This window comes from Lactuca serriola, chromosome 4 (assembly GCF_051521515.1).
Source record: "Lactuca serriola cultivar US96UC23 chromosome 4, Lser_US96UC23_V15, whole genome shotgun sequence".
Taxonomy (NCBI): Eukaryota; Viridiplantae; Streptophyta; class Magnoliopsida; order Asterales; family Asteraceae; genus Lactuca; species Lactuca serriola.
Window position 1 is genome coordinate 278244670 of NC_136411.1, and position 18099 is coordinate 278262768.

Genomic DNA, 18099 nt, shown 5'->3' on the forward strand with positions numbered 1-18099 from the left:
CCAAATAAATTTACAGTTTAAACCTTTATGTTTAACATTTTGTTATAATTAACACGTTTAGTACACACTAAACACATAATTTTAATTTATTTATTTTTTGCATGTTGTTTTTCTCATAATTTTCACTTATTTCAAATTCAAATTCAAATAAAATTTCTATTTAATCGTTCGTACTTAATATTTTGTTTTAATCAACCCGTATAATCTCACAACTAGTATGACATTATATGATAGTTTAGTTTTATAAGTTGAAATTTTATTTTAAAAAAGGTAGTTTTAGGTGGAAGATGAATTAGGACAAGTTGGGGAAACATAAACCTAGAAGCCTCCTCATCCGGTCCCGCTTTGGTCTCTTGGCGGTGGCATCGCCACTTTCCACCAAAGAATATTATTTCTCGATTCGTCAGCGGATAATCATTGCCATAATACAATCTCATCGTCACTGTTTTCATCAATCCTATTCCTACCCCCAACTCACTCCACCAGGAAAAAAACGTCAATCCCTCTTTCCAATCGCTCATAACAAGTACAAGTCTCGTGTGATTTGACTTGGAAACTAGACGCTTTCCACGACTCTCCTCCTCACCACTGATACAAACCCAAAAGCCCTAAACTCTAACATGCTTGACTAGTGTCATCAGAGGATGGAAGCTGATGTTTCCATCCCCCTTTAAACCCTAGCTTTCCGACAACGAAAAATTGGATCTTCATAGGGTCTTTAATTTTGGTACGTTTGTGGATTCAGAAAGAAAAATGTTGAATCATTGGGTGTTCGGTTGCTTTCTATGTTTATTGGCATCCTGGGTGACTGCTAATGTTGTTTTGATGGGGAATAATCTTACTTTAGCTTTTGATGACATCGAAGCTAATTTTGGTGAGTCTTATATTCTCCACACTGTTTTTGGCTTAGCTCTTATTGATTGTATGAAAGTTACTGAGCCGAAGCTCAAGCTTATTGAGATTCTTATTCAGTTAATTCAAAGCAGAAAAAATCTCCATAGATGCGATGCGGTCTGTTTGATCTTAATTTGGAATCTTAAACTTGCTAGACGTAATTCCTTTGTCTGACCTTGCTCATAATATCTTTCTGATTTTCTGATTAAGTAGGTTCAAAATAGATTTTGAAGAAGCATGATGATGTAAGAAAATTGATTATTAGATAAATATAAAATTAACAATTAACTGATCATATGATTTTGATTCTTTAAGTTGCAATAATCACTTTGAAATGCACATCTGAAGATCCCCTTATCAGGAATGCCCATGCTAGATTGGTGCATATTTTTTGGGGCTAAGTGCAAGTAATAGCAATTTAATTTCATTTCTTTGTGTATTACAGAATCCTCCTTATATTCCTTTCTATTACATCATTGTTTTTTTCCTCTTTTTTCCTTATTAATACTTTAAAAGATCCACCCAATAATAACGTTGTACTTTCAAAAAAAAATTCTTACTTGGCCATTATACTATGCAAGAATACCCAGTTATAGCATTCAAAATTGATTTGTATTCAAATGACGTTGCTATAATTGAATAGTTTTTCAATATGCAATGCTCTATTAGGAAAAAAGAAAGTTTGATGCTATAATAAACAAATCAATGAAAATAAGTTGCTAGTTCTTGCATCTAACCCAATTTTGTGTCTGAAAATATTGGATTCTTTAAGTTGCAATGGTGTTTCATGTTGTAATTGGTTGAATTTTTTTGCAGCTCCACCTGTGAAAGGTTCTGGGGAATGTGGAACATTGTTTCTTGCAGAGCCATTGGATGCTTGTGAACCTTTGAGTAATAAAACAATTGAAGACAGCTTAAACCAGCCCTTTTTATTAATAGTTAGAGGAGGATGTAGCTTTGAGGATAAAGTTAGAAGAGCACAATCTGCAGGGTTCAAGGCAGCCATTGTCTATAATAATGATGATACTGATCTTGTTGCAAGTATGCCTTTTCTCTATCTGCTTTCACATCATTTTAACATATATTGTCTCATCCTTTTCAAAATTATATTCTGTTGAACTTATTTAAATGGTTTCTTGCTCGCACTATTGTCACCCCTTTTAAAGTTATATTGTGTCTATGTGCAAGTAAGGTGCTGGTTACTTCTTACTTAATAAACTTATTGGGGATATGAATTAATATCGGTGTTTACTTTTGGATTGACTTAATAGATAAAGTTAGGCAAAGGAGGCTTCCCCATCAAATTAATTTAGTTTAATTGATTTTCTCATCCTTATTTATTTTGATGAATTCCACTCTTTATTGGTTAAAAGATTCTTTTAGATATTAAGTGATGTATACACACACATGAACATACATACATGCATAGGCCGGAAATAAAGTGATAACCTCAATTATGTTGAGAAGGTGAGACCAAATTTGGGCCATTATATAAAAAAGATCAAGGACTGTATTCGGTGATGGCATTTTTGTAAATTATTGCAAGAGCTAATTTACATATTGCTATTATGGGTAAAAAAAAAACAAAAGTATGTTGATGTTAATGTTATGGGTACATAAATGTAAGTGTGTTGCTATAATGTAAGTACATTGCCATTATGGGTAACAAATAGTGTACGTTGATAAGTTTCATGTTATATATTTCTATTATTGGTAAAGAAATTTAGAACGAGTTAATTTTTTTTAAGTAGATGGCTATTAATGATAGCAAGAGTAAAGTATGTTGCTATTTGGCTGCAATTTGAACTATGTACTTTATATACAAATGTCTTAACAAGGATATTTGAAATTGTAGTGGCGGGTAATTCGGGCGGTATATCGATACACGCGGTATTTATTTCAAAAGCATCGGGACTAAAGCTGAGCATGTATGCGGGTATAACTTCATTGGAGCTATGGATTATCCCAAGCTTCGAGAACTCTGCATGGTCAATCATGGCCATATCTTTCATTTCATTGCTTGCCATGTCAGCAGTACTCGCTACATGTTTCTTTGTGCGTAGGCATCGGATAAGACGAGATCGCCCTCAGGCTTCTCGTGTTCGGGAATTTCATGGAATGAGTAGTCGGTTAGTGAAAGCTATGCCGAGTTTAATATTTACAGCTGTTTTAGAAGATAATTGCACTTCTGCCACATGTGCTATATGTCTCGAGGATTATAGCGTCGGGGATAAGCTTAGAATTTTACCATGTCGCCACAGTAAGTCTTTTATTTATTTATTTTTTTAAAATGTAATTTTACCAGATGACAACATGAGATCTTGACAGAATTTCACACGATTTGCGTGGACGCGTGGCTGACATCATGGCGAACATTCTGCCCTGTTTGCAAGCGCGATGCCAGGACCGCCAACGGGGACCCACCAGCCTCGGAGCGGACCCCGCTACTCTCCTCCAATCCAGCCTCCATGGCATCATCCGCCATCTTATCTTCCGCGTGGTCGTCTTCATACGCATCCTCAGCAGCTATTCACATTGGTCAAAGCTCACGTACGCATTCTATTTCCAATTCCAATTCCAACCTCCGTTCCGTTTCCGTTGCCAGTACTCCTTACAATATCCATTCCTCCCTTCAAAGCAATCACCAATCCCCTTACGGCCTTACTCCCTCACGAAGCTCATTAGACATTAGGAATCTCGCATCTTCTTCGCATAGATCCCGTGCCTCTCATTTGATCTCCTCAAATTCCTTGGGTTACCCTTCCTTCTCACCTCTAAATTCGAGACACCTGTCCTCATATTATCCGAGCCCGGGGAACGCTTCATCGAGTTACGTTTGGTCTTCGAGTCACCAACCGCACCCTTTGCGACACAGCGACTCTGCTGCCAGCTTTTCTCCCTATGCTTCGGCTCACTCGCTTCCAGAAGACTAAAATACATACAGAAACACACCTGTGTTTTTACCTTTTTACATGTTTAGCCACTTAACTGTTTCCTGATTAAACCATTATACTTTTTTTATGACCGTGAAAAAGGAAAACAAACATTTTTCCCAATGTTTTTGGGAACAATATTTGAAAGGGTTAAAAAAAAGTATAATGATGTAGAAAATAGGTAAGTGGCTAAATAGGTAAAATGATAAAAATACAAGTGGTTTTCTTGCCCCTTTATGAATGCTGATTACGGTGGCTGCTGAATTGTGTCTGTACATTGTTGTAGTGTAAGGTAAGGTTGCTTTGTGAATCCTTTGATGATTATGCTCTCATCTGATATTCTGTTGGTTCTTGTTTGATGTTTGTGATTGGTGAGTTATAGTTGTTATTTATATAAAAAGAATTCTTGATGCTTCATACTTGGTAAACGGCTTGTCTTACATGCAACTCTTCCGTGTTCTAGACATGCGATTGTGTTTGTTGGACTCCAGACGAGAGATTTGTGCACTTTATCTTGTTACAACTTTTTTTGTATGGTAGGAAGGTTATTGTTTTCCTGGGTTTCTGAGTTTTATTGTTTTGAAAACAGGTCATTAGTTTTTATTGACTTATCACTTTGGTCCTTTTAACTTATCAAAGATAACATCCCCCCCACCCCCTCTTTGGCCTACATAAAATTATAATTTTATAACGCATATCCGGATATGTGATGTCAGTAGGATCTATCTGTCGATTCCAAGTTAATAAGAAAATGCCGGTTTGGGCTGTACTTTATTTTTGTCGGTGAAACGTAATTTTTAATTAATGCGAAATGGGTTTTATCAGAACATTCAAATGAGCAGGATTAAAAAAGCAATTAATGAAAACAAGGCAAAAGAAGTTAAAAGCTTGTCTAAAATATGCTGCATGGTAACGTGTTCTCATACCGGAAAAGAACTTATTGTTATTTCAGTAATAATTTAATATTATATTTGCTGTACAGATGCCTAAAAAATCAGAAGAAAACTGAACTAATGTCGAAACGTCATATGGATGGGTTGTGATGCTCTAAGATGACACAAAGTGTGACCTATTTTCATAATAGGTTGAGAATTAACAAGAATCAGTGAAAGAAAGTGATAGTTCACTCTAAAATGATTTTGTGGATATAAGTTTATCGGTTCATATGAAAGAAAGAAATCTACTAGCTCTCACACCAACTCATATTCCTCAAGTCACTATGCCTAAAAATTACAAAGCAATTTAGCACACAAAAATGTGTCCAAACAAGCTCATAAAATGATTTTTCCTAGACTCTAGTAAGATCTTTTTCATACATATGCCTGCTCTAGCATATTCTATTTCTTTGCGCTCCTTTATTTCAACATCAATAATCAATAATAACATCAAAAAAAGGTCTTTAGAAATGTCTCTACTTAGCATGTTATCTTCAACATGTTCTTCTCCTCTACTTCTGATCTTATCCCATTGATAAGTCCATTCATGATAAAATATAGCAATATCTTGTCTTTAAGATCTGTTTGGTGGTACAATTGTATATAATCATCAATATTACTGTATATAATCACTAATATTATTGTATTCACTTATCATCACTTCTTACTTTATCACAATCCTCTAAGGATTACATGATAGAGATTCATAAAGCCTTGATTGTGTATTTAACAACAGTTCTACTTCCAAACTCTTCGTGTAGATTCCTCTTAGTGTCCAGTTATGTGACAACCCGAAATTTTCTATTCTGTACAACCTTTCGCTTCAATAGAAGTCAGATCAGCTCCTGCTAATTTTCAAGCTTTTGGAATAAGTTTGAGCATATTAAGATTAACATTTTAGGAGATATCAGGAGAGAGGATGCCCTAGAGTATTTTGTGCATCTTAAAAGTTTCAAAACTCCAAGAGTTTGGAGTTTACGGCTCAAATGATATTTTTGGACCAAAAACTCCATGGACTATATATATGACACTTAACCATTTTTAGTTCATTTCTTCCATTTCAACTAGAGAAAACCCGATTTCTCTCCCAAGGATCTTCAACCGTTCGTCCCAAATTGTAAGTACTTCAAACCTAGAGTGTATTAAAGTGTATTACATGCTTAGATATTATTGAAAACACTCAAGAATCATAAGAAAAAGGAGTTTACGGCCCAAGATCTTCTTGGACCGTAAACCCTAATTTGGGTGCCAAAGTGATCCCAACTCTTTCCTTATGCTTAGAAACGAGTATGGAACCTTCCCTTGATGTTTTTAGCACATACAAATCACCAAAATACCCCATTTATATGTGTTTACGGTTTGGGGATCTCCCAAAACCGTAAACACCCCAACGTGTGTTATGATGCACCATATTCCTTCCTTATGCCTAGAAACTAGCCTAGACTTTTACCTTGAAGTGTTTAAGACTTGAGAACATCAAAATACCATGGTCCATAGGAGTTTACGGCAGCAAACACATGGAGAAATGGTCCATGGGCCGTAAACTCCATTTAGGAGTGAATTGTTGCCCTAATCACTTCCTAAGGCTTAGACTTGGAGTTAAGATGATTCAAAATGACTTCTAGGACTTCAAATCAACAAATGGTCAAGGGATTATGAGCTTACGGCCGTAAACTCAATGAGTTATGGTCATTAAAGAGTAAACTCATGAAAGGGGTTCTTTTGAACCCTAAACTCAATGGCCTTGTCCTACAACACTTAAATGCACTCCTTAGCACTTATAACACTTATATAAAGTGTTTATCATGTCCTAGGATGTCTTAACTTTGTTAATTAGTTGTTTAAAGACTAATTGGATACATATATGTACTACTATATGTTAACTAGGATCCTTGTGTGTGTACAAGTCTTCACTTGACACTTAGCATCCTATGACAGTCAATACATCCAAACCACCAACTACAGGTGAGTTCATACCCCTTAATCAATGGTTTAAATGTTTTTAAATGCTTTTATGGGGGGGGGGGGGGGATACAATTTGAATACTTATAGTTATTATATCAATCACATGTGATTAATAACTACCAAATCAATAGTTTTCTTACTGTTCAAACTGTTTTACAAAACTCTTTATCAAACTGTCTTACATACTGTATGTTTCCTTTCAAACTCGGTTACAAATGTGTTTTGAACAAAGTTTTCCTTATACTTAAAATGTCTTATCAGAAAAAATACTTTCGAATCGTTTTATAAACTGACATCAAGTCATCGTTTCTTAGTATTAAACTTTCAAAGGTTTTACAAAACTTCTTTTATGCTTTTATATTGTCAAATGCATGCCTAGATATGTATAATTATATAAATAATGTATAAAGGACTTAGGACGGTTAGCTCGCTTTATTTCCTTTTCCTCGTTGGGATGTGGCCTTAGGGCATTAGCCGCTCATCTGAATGTCGTCTAAATATTAGCTATATATCATGTATACATATATAGACATAAAAGTTCCTCCAGTCGGTTCAGTACCTTTGGGTAGCAAAGGCATACTTTCGCTTATACATGTACACCATTAGTAACTATTATAGGTATAGTTAGGAGATACCACTTACCATTCCAAGTACAAGGAATCACACATGAGTCAGTTCATTCATGAGTCTTTACATAGATACGCTTACATGAGTACATTTATATAGATACGCTTACATGAGTACGTTTACATAGATACGCTTACATGAGTAAATTTACATAGATACGCTTACATGAGTACGTTTACATAGATACACTTAATTGAGTACGTTTACATGAATACTTTTACATGGATACTTTTACGTAGATACTATATGATGAGTTACTATTACATATTATTGATGGGTTTTGGCTATATGAACATTCCTATGTGCACATGCAAACCCTAATGCTTGGATCTAGGTTTCTCTAATTAAACATGCATTCAATCCAAGACTTCTAATGGCTAATAGACTATAATAACAATATGAAATCAGAATTAGAAGTTTACCTTGAATCACTTGCTTGATCTTCTTGCCCTTGGAGCTTTAGAGTCACAATTGTCACTCATCTAATGGCTTACAAACACCAACTAGCAAGAGGATGATTTGAGAGAGAGGAGAGGGAAGAGAAAATCGGCCAGGGTTTCTTTCTAAAGCACAAGTGCCGATTTCCCTTCACCCTTGGGGTCTATTTATACTTGTAAGGCTCCTAGGGTTTCACCCTTAAACCATAATTGGATAACTTATGCCCTAAGCAATCCAATCCCCTTCATGATAAGCCTTTGGACGATTTTCAAGGCCTATCCAAAGTCCTTAAAACCGTCCACCATTATCCATAAGGGATTTACAGCCCAAAGTACAACTATCATACAATTGACAGTTTATGCCTCTTTATTCAATTAATCTCTTTAAGTCACCAAATTAATTCTTAATTAATTTATGACTTATATTAATCAAATAATAATATTATTACTCTTTATATTATTCTCATAATATATTAATAATATTTCTTCTCTCATAATAAATCATCCTGTCAAGTTGCTATGGTGAAGGCAACCCAAAAGGACCATGCACAACCGGGTCAAATACTTGCCTAATATAGTTGTAGCCTTAGACACTATTCCAACAATTATATGTGTAGATACTATTATATAATTCTCCTTCTTATCTTTATTTTGTGATATATTCACATAATCGATGAGATAGATTGGACTTAATATCCTAGTACCAAAGGATACTTTGCGGGACTAACCATTCCTAAAACCTTGTTAGCTACATAGGTAAATGCACATCTATGGATGTCTACGGTTGATACCATTATAGGTATACTTTAAGGGACTAACTATTCCTACACCCAGCTGTTAGCTACAAAGATAAATGTACATCTACGGATGTCTACAGTTAACACTATTAGTTATCCTAGTACAAAAGGATAATACTTAAGTTATTTATATTATTAGCTTTATATTGTGAGTCATTCACATAACCGATGAGGTGAATTATATTTGTGTATCCTAGTACCAAATGATACAATTTCTTATATTAATAATAATAGTCATACAGTCGGGTCTTGGTAGAAGGCTACTTTCAAAACAGTTAGGTCTTGGTAGAAGATTTCATCTATACTAATAGGAATCATAGGGATTTCTAGGGGTTTTCAAACACTTTCAATTACTTACAAACATTTTCATACTTATACGAACTTTTTTTCAAAACGATTTCAAGTCTTTCATTACAAATTTTACAAATCAAAGACACATTAATACTTATGAATTCACCAGCTTTTTGGCTGATACTCGCTTTCAAAATAACCTGTATTCTCAGGTCGCAAATAGACAGGTACGACGACCAGGTTTTGTGAACACGGAGAAATGAAGACTCCTCTTTTATTTTGATTGTTCATTATGTTGTCTTATACTATGAAAGAACACACTTGTAATTAAAATTATACTATTAATGCAATGGATGATGTTGTTGTTTGTTTACTACTTTGCATTGTTGTGATACATTACATGACGTCCTCCGCCCCAGAACGTTTCCGCCGTTCTCGGTTTTGGGGTGTAACAGATTGGTATCAGAGCATTTATAGTGAATATAGTATATCACAACCCATAAAAGATATACTAACTATAAATACATTGGGATTAAAAACACTCTGACTAAGAGTTTATACTTTTAAATAATAAAATATTTAAGTAAGTATACGTGCCTGCATTCATACTAAAATCGGTGTCATAACGACAAGAACAAAAGTATTACGATTGTTGAATATCACAAGTGAGCCTGGGGATATATTGTCAGTCTTGGGAGTGGCATAGCCTGATCAACTATGCTGGTCTGGGGAGTGATTAGCATATGCCCAAGAATGGTTGTGATGTGGCAACAAGTCTAAAAACTCACCAACACAACCACAAAGAAATACCATAGGGGTATTTGGTCATACTATAATTACTTATTTGAGAACCAAATAGATCTTTATTAATAGGTCAATAGTTGTTTAATGGATACACTAAGGTTATATGTACTAGGATGTCATAGACTTAGAATCTATGAATCTTTGCCTTATGTCCTGTCCTCGTTGGGTTGGGGGCTTAGGGTTAGGGTCACTTATTCGAAGGTCTATCCTATCCTAACTACATATAACTAGTATGCACTAAACAAGTATTAAAGCAACTAATAAAGGTCATCTTATAATTATCTTAGTTAGTCATCCATTTAGTTATTTCTAATATCCCAATTCTCGCGTAGATAACATGGCTGGACTCCATCCCCACGACAACCTGTACCTTCCGAATGAAGGCAATGCTGAATGGTTAGGAGAAGAATCCGAGAATGATCATCCAATACCTTTGAATGATCACCATGCTGAAGACATTTTGGATGATGATAACTCCGAACCCGAGGTTGAGAACCTACCCTTGGTAGCTCCCATTCCAAATCCTAACCCTCGTCCAACTTTTCATGGCCCGACGCCTCCTTGGGTAGAATGCTTGGAAACACGAAGCGAAGATCAAGATCAACCCATGCCGTTTAATGGAGACCGAAGCTTCTACAACATAAACGAAGGGAGCTCAACAGACAGAGTTCTACCAATCCTGATCCATAGAGTTGCCCGAAACGAAATTCAGGGCAGGACGGCTCTCCATCGTATTGCAGAGGTTGATACCAATGCAGGGATGCATACCATTCGCACCAATCGCCTTGAACACACTCACGGGAGATCTGAGAGAAACCATGAAACCCTGCTGGAAGCCCTAGCTGAAACTCGATCCGAAGTCATAGAGCTCCGAGTACGTTAGAGGGTGTACGAAAGACACCTACTTGATATGGAACGTCAACTGGATGAACTAAGGGTTCACCATAGGGGTGACCGTCACCATTAGGAGATACTTTACTTTCCTTCTTTGTTTTAAAGAACCGTGTTCCTGTCCATGTTCTGCGTAACACTTTTCTATGTGACTACCTTGTATTGTAAGTACTTTTAGTTAGGTCTTTATGATGTCAAGGACTTTTGCTACTCCGGATACGATGTAAGACCTTCTACAAGGTCAATTTTTCCCAAACTTATTACATCTTAAACATCGATGATATTGACAATCGGCTAACTTCTGTGTCACGCTTTGTTCAAATACTCTCATCATACCTTCATTGGAGTCTATCTGAAACTTGCTTTAGTCAAGTCTTTGGACTATAGTAGTTTAACTCCAAAATCATTTTCAAGCCTCTTTCAAAGGTTGGATCATGTTATTCACCAACCAATGATGCCTCAGCTTGAACGACAAACGTCTTGAGACCATTGTACGAACTTACTTCCACTCTTTACTAGGATTGCATCATAGGGATGTAGGTCGAACCCACGAGAGCATACTTCTATCCTTTACATGAACGATCGAACTACGTCTAGGTCCAACCATACTCGCTCACAAATTCATTTTCTTTCCGTGTAACAGAATCATGTCGCCGAAGAAAAACGATCAATCCATCAACCAAACACTAACTCTTCAGATTGATGCAACTACCTTTCAAGCTGCAGTCTCGGCTGCCGTGACAGCTGTTCTGACTCACTTTAACGCTAACAACGCAAATGTTAGCGGGATTGTTAACAATAATTCCAATCCAGGTAACAATCAAGTACCTCAACGAGCAACAAACTACCACGACACCCCAAATTCCAAGCCCAAGAATAACAAAAGAAAGTTATGGGCTAAAGTTAAAGGCAAATCACCCCAAGGGGCGAGCAAAAGACAACAACCTATGGCAACCTTCGCAGCCACGACATCTGTACCTCCTACTAGCATCCCTACTGGTATCCCAATTGTCCCTACACCAGCCAGGCAGTATGCCGAAAACCTACCGAAATGCAATAAGTTTAGCTTCCATCATCTAGGTAGTTGTCGTCCGTTACACTGCTTTAAGTGCAACAAGAATGGACATACTACCAGCTGCTACAGGACCCGGATCCAACACATTACTTCAACCACCAATGTCCAAATCTCTCGGATATGCCATCTGTGTGGCGTAATGGGACACTTCAAGAGGGACTGTCTAGCAGAGAAGAACGACGGCGAATCCGGAGGAGTTTGACCTCAGAATGGAAAGAGGCAATGAAGGACCCTACTATAGTATAGGTTCACTTCCAATTGTCAGTATTTTGTATGCTTTTAAAACATGTTTAAAACTAGTGCAACTTGAGTCTTATCTTTGCGATATCCCGTTAGTTAAGGGATCCTCATGCTGCGTATACTTGCCTTTTGTAGTATACTTTGTTCGCAGCAGTATTCCTGCAGTTACTCTTAAGTACTGTAACCCTGATAAAAGTTGCACCATTGTATTTTGTCTGTAACGCCCTTATGTTCAAATCTAATGTCTTTTACTTCTAAGTAAGTCCGACATTATCATATAACTTGAGATAATCCGACCCGCACAATACCAGTTCCGTGCGCACATCTCCTTGTTCGAAAACGTCTTTCTAGTGAAGCCGTCATTCCAGAACACCGAAGTACGCATGCATGGAGTACCTCATGTTTCTTATCCTTTCCGAAGAAAACTCAACAAACCTCCCCGAAGTACCACTCGTACAGTACGTCAAGTTCAATCCAAAGATCCATACGGTTGATCTATCACTGAAGAATGTATACATAAGGGTGGTATATAATCAAGGTTCTACAGGTTTAGAATGGATGATTCCACTTTAACTTCTTTTCCTCGTTGGAAGAGCTTAAAGAAGAATTAGTTATTCGACGACCTTTTCAGTCTTAATTATATATGACTCATATACACGAGGCTGCGATTGATGAACCATGTATGACTTCTAATATGAACTTCAGGATGGAGACTGCCCAAGATCCGAATATCATCAGTTGCGAGTGTTAGTGAAGGATGTTTTGAGGACAATCTTCCAAACTCGATACGGACACTACGAGTCCGTAGTGATACCCCTCAAATAGGACCAATATGCCCGTAGTATTCGTGAACTTAATGAATAGAGTACACCATTCTTACTAGGATCGGTTCGTCATTGTCCTTGTAAATGATTTACTTATCTACTCTCGTAGTAAGAAGGAAATCATAAAGAGCATCTACAACAAACAATGGAAACATTACGATCAAAGAAGCTTTACGCGAAGTTCTCTAAATATGAGTTTTAGAATTGAAGAGTCAAATTCCCAAGACACACTATTAGTGAGGTGGGAATTCTTGAGGACCCTTCCAAATATCAAAATCGTTGAGAATTTGTCAGCACTGAAGATGCTTATGGAATTTGCCAAATTCTAGGTCTTGCTGACCTACCTTCGTAAGTTCATTCGGAACTCCTCGCGAAATTACGGAGCCTCTAACGACTTTGACTCAGAAGGGATTGGCCCTTGACTGAGAAGAGAAGCAAGAGGGAGAGACTTTGGAATCCCAAGTGAGACAAAATCCTTTTGGAAGCCTCACCCTGGGAACGCTTGATACGCTTCAGAAAGCGTGGAGAGCTAAATCCAAGAGAGTTAGGACCTCCGAGATTCTTACCCGAATCGGCCCTGTAACTCATAAACCCAACCTACATCGCGAAATCAGTGACGTACATTTCTCCCTTCACGTCTCGAACTTGAAAACGTACCTTTCCATCAGGACTCTCGTAATCCCACTCGTCAAGAACGAGATCAATGAGAGCCTCGCCTTCGTGGAAGAACCGTGGTGACCATGGAACGAGAGGTCATGCGAACAAATCAGAACCGCTTTCCATTAGTGAAGGTTCATTGGAATGCCAACCAAGGACCCGAATTCACTTGGAAGCATGGGAAGAAAATTGATTTGGAAGTATCCCCACTACTTGTCTCGATTTTTCATGCCTACTCCATTACCTAAATCCTAATTTCGGGACGAAATTCCTTCTAACGGGGGGATGATGTGACAACCCGAAATTTTCTATTATGTACAACCCTTCGCTTCAATAGAAGTCAGATCAGCTAGGTCCTGCTAATTTTCAAGCTTTTGGAATAAGTTCGAGCATATTAGGATTAACATTTTAGGAGATATCAGGAGAGAGGATGCCCTAGAGTATGTTGGTGATTTTATATCACTAATATTATTTAAGTGTAATGGGGTTAATTTTTTGATCAATGTCACTTTGACAATTATCAAACAAATTAGTATGGTGCGGAGTGCACATTTGTTTGATTTTGTCATTGTTGAAAGTATAATGCTATTTAGAGGTGAAGCCCCTGAACTGACGGGGGTCCGGGGGCAGCGCCCCTGGGAGCGGGGTCCAAGGGGCAGAGCCCCTGGCTGGGTAATATGACAGGTAATATGATCATTTTTGGACAGGAAGTTATTTAGAAATATAACTACCATATGGCAGTTTTAAGACAGAAAGTTAGTTTTCTGTTATATATGATCAATTTCGGATTCTCTTTTGGGTACAGATTCATAACATCTTCTTCATTCTATATTCTAGAAAATTAGTGAGTTTCATCCGATTAGAGATTTTGAGTGTACCCTCGAAATGCTTTAATCTGAAAGTGTTTCACAACTCTCACTGATCCAAGTATATCTATACCCCGAAAATCTAACAAAGATTAAAGCATTCTGTGATCATGACAAGTGGTGATTCTGTGAAGGAAATGACTAGTAAGTTTGAAAAACTGAACAAGTTTGAAGGGCAAGATTTTCGTAGATGGCAGAAGAAGATGAAGTTTCTCCTTACCACTCTGAAAGTGGTGTATGTTCTGAGTACACCCATGCCAGTCTTACCAGAATCTGTTGAAGATGAACCTTTGGAGGCAACAAGAAGAAGATCAAAGTGGGAAAATGATGGTTACATATGTCGTGGTCATATTCTCAATGGTATGTCTGACTCTCTTTTTGATATCTATCAAAATTTCGAATCTGCAAAATAACTATGGGATTCTCTTGAATCCAAGTATATGGCTGAAGATGCTTCTAGCAAGAAGTTTCTTGTCAGTAACTTTATGGGTTATAAGATGATTGACTCCAGGCCTGTTATGGAACAATACCATGAAATGTTAAGGATCCTGGGACAGTTTGCTCAACATAATCTGAAAATGGATGAAGCCATTGTAGTGGCGGTGATCATTGACAAACTGCCCCCTTCCTGGAAGGATTTTAAACACAATCTGAAACATAACAAAGAGGAATTGACTTTGACTCAACTTGGAAGCCATTTACAGATTGAAGAGTCCTTAAGGACTCAAGAACTTGATAACAATCCCAAAGGCAAGAACCAAGTTGGTTCCTCTTTTGTGAACATGGTGGATGGAGAAGGATCAAAGAATCAAAAGAAGTCTAATGGAAAAAGGAAGTTTAAAGGAAAGGATGACAAGTCTTCTAACAAGAAGGCTAAAGTGGTGTGTTGGAATTGTAACAAACTGGGTCACTTCAAGAAATATTGTCGTTTGCGTAAAGTGAACAAGGATGGTGCAGTACCAAGTGGATCCAAGGATCCAGAAAAGCAACAAGGTCAGATTTCTGTATTCATGCAGAATTCTAAATATATTCAGAATTATATTTCTGTGATTTCTGAAGCATTTTATGTGCAGGATGATAATGTTGCATGGTGGGTTGATTCGGGAGCAACAAGTCATGTTTGCAAAGATCTATATTGGTTCAAGGACTTTCAACCAATTAATGATGGATCTGTTGTGAAGATGGGAAATGTTGCAACTGAACCAATCAAGGGCATAGGATCTGTTTTACTTACTTTTACTTCTGGGAAATGTTTGTGTTTGAACAATGTTTTATATGTTCCAGGGATTCGTAAGAATCTCGTGTCTGAAATTGTATTAAATAATTGTGGTTACAAACAAGTGTTAGAAAGTGACAAGTATATCTTGTCAAGACATGGTTCTTTTATGGGATTTGGCTATATATGTAATGGAATGATTAGGCTTAATATTAATTATCCTTCTATTGATAATTCTGTTTGCATGGTTTCTAGTAGTACTAGCAATAATTTTCATAAATTTGAATTATGGCATGCTAGACTAGGACACATTCATTACAAGAGAATAAAAGACATGTCTAAAATGAGTTTAATTCCTACTTTTGATATGCAAAATAATGAAAAATGTAAAACATGCATGCTAACTAAAATCACTAGACAACCTTTCAAAGATGTTGTTAGGGAAAGCAAGGTGTTGGATCTTATACATAGTGATTTATGTGATTTCCATGCAACACCTTCCCTTGGAAACAAGAAGTATGTTGTTACTTTTATTGATGATGCATCTAGATATTGTTATATCTATTTGCTACATTCTAAAGATGAAGCACTTGATAAATTTAAAATTTATAAACAACAAGTTGAGCTTCATAAAAATGAATTAATAAAAGTATTGCGTACTGATAGAGGTGGTGAGTATTATGATCCACTTTATTTTGAATCAACTGGAATAATACATCAAACCACAACTCCATATACACCACAACAAAATGGTGTAGCTGAAAGGAAGAATAGGACTTTGAAAGAAATGGTTAATTCCATGTTGTCGTATTCTGGTTTAAGTGAAGGGTTTTGGGGCGAGGCAATGTTAACTGCATGTTACATCTTGAATAGAACTCCAAATAAAAGGAGTAAGAATACTCCTTATGAACCTTGGTGTAAAAGGTACCAAATTTGAGTTATCTCAAAGTTTGGGGATGTAGAGCAGTTGTAAGGCTCACTGAACCTAAAAGGAAAACGTTGGGTGAGAGAGGTATAGATTGTATCTTCATTGGATATGCTGAGCATTCCAAAGCATATAGATTCTATGTTTTAGAATCTAATGACTCTGTGTCTGTAAACACAGTGATAGAGTCAAGAGATGCTATTTTTGATGAAGAAAGATTTACATCTATACCTAGACCAAGGGACGTGATTCATCAATCTTCCAGCAAGAGTGCTACTCAAGCTGAAGATGTTTCTGGTGGTGCAAGTTCTGTACCTGAACCTAGGAAAAGCACCAGAGCTAGAAAAGCTAAGTCTTTTGGATCTGATTTTCAACTATATTTAGTTGAAGGAACAAGGAATGAGACTATTTCTCAACATCAATATTGTTTTAATATTGAAGAGGATCCAAAGACTTTCAGTGAAGCTATGGCTTCTAGGGATGTACATTTCTGGAAAGAGGCAATTCATGATGAGATTGATTCTATCATGCATAACAATACTTGGGTATTGGCTGATTTACCTCCTGGTTGCAAGGCATTAGGATGTAAATGGATCCTCAAAAGAAAAATGAAGGTGGATGGCACAATAGATAAGTACAAAGCCAGATTGGTTATCCAAGGCTTTAGACAAAAGGAAGGCATTGATTTCTTTGATACTTATGCTCCCGTTGCCAGAATTTCTACTATTAGATTATTATTAGCTCTTGCAGCTATACATAATCTTGTGATTCACCAAATGGATGTGAAAACTGCATTCTTGAATGGTGACTTGGATGAGGAAATATACATGAAACAACCTGAAGGGTTTGTGATGCCTGGAAATGAACAAAAAGTGTGCAAGTTGAAGAAATCATTATATGGTTTGAAGCAGGCACCAAAACAATGGCATCAAAAGTTTGATGATGTTGTCTTGTCTAATGGTTTTGCATTAAACCAAGCTGACAAGTGTGTATATAGCAAATTTGATACTTCTGGTAAAGGAGTCATGATTTGTTTATATGTAGATGATATGTTGATTTTTGGTACTAATTTAGAAGAAGTTGATAAAACCAAGAAATTCTTATCATCTAGTTTTGATATGAAAGACATGGGGGAGGCTGAGGTAATTCTTGGTATAAGAATTAGAAAAGGAAACAATGGGATTTCAATTTCTCAATCACATTATATTGAGAAGATATTGAAAAAGTTTAACTTTGAGAATTGTTCTCCTGTTAGCACTCCTATAGATCCTAGTCTTAAGCTTCTACCTAATAAAGGATCTCTAGTGTCTCAACTTGAATACTCAAGGGCTATTGGTTGTCTAATGTATGCCATGATTAGTACTAGGCCTGATATAGCATATGCTGTGGGAAGGCTTAGTAGATATACTAGTAATCCCAGTTCACATCATTGGCAAGCTGTGAGTAGAGTGTTCAAGTACTTGAAAGGGACCATGAATTATGGTTTAACTTATAGTGGATATCCTTCTGTTTTGGAAGGTTATTCAGATGCCAGCTGGATTAACAACTTAGAGGATCACTCCTCTACAAGTGGTTGGGTGTTTCTTCTTGGAGGAGGTGCTATTTCTTGGGCATCCAAGAAACAGACTTGTATTACTAACTCAACCATGGAATCTGAGTTTGTTGCATTGTCTGCTGCTAGTAAAGAAGCTGAGTGGCTAAGGAATTTGATTTATGAAATTC

The 18099-nt window shown here is 36.8% G+C and overlaps 1 protein-coding gene across 1 annotated transcript; it reads left to right on the top strand.

Moving 5' to 3' along the window:
• The first annotated feature begins 339 nt into the window (after nucleotides 1-339).
• Nucleotides 340-4244, top strand: LOC145097058 (receptor homology region, transmembrane domain- and RING domain-containing protein 2-like). Its single transcript, XM_079034547.1, has 4 exons — nucleotides 340-874; nucleotides 1711-1935; nucleotides 2750-3154; nucleotides 3223-4244. Exons 1-4 carry the CDS (start codon nucleotides 754-756, stop codon nucleotides 3825-3827), a joined length of 1356 nt encoding a protein of 451 aa, XP_078890673.1. The 5' UTR covers nucleotides 340-753; the 3' UTR covers nucleotides 3828-4244.
• The last annotated feature ends 13855 nt before the right edge of the window (nucleotides 4245-18099 follow it).

Bases quoted from the DNA above. Each gene is read 5' to 3' on its own strand.
- LOC145097058 (XM_079034547.1), top strand. From the start codon at position 754: ATGTTGAATCATTGGGTGTTCGGTTGCTTTCTATGTTTATTGGCATCC. The intron at 875-1,710 runs GTGAGTCTTATA...ATTTTTTTGCAG, and splicing joins TGACATCGAAGCTAATTTTG to CTCCACCTGTGAAAGGTTCT. The intron at 1,936-2,749 runs GTATGCCTTTTC...TTGAAATTGTAG, and splicing joins TGATACTGATCTTGTTGCAA to TGGCGGGTAATTCGGGCGGT.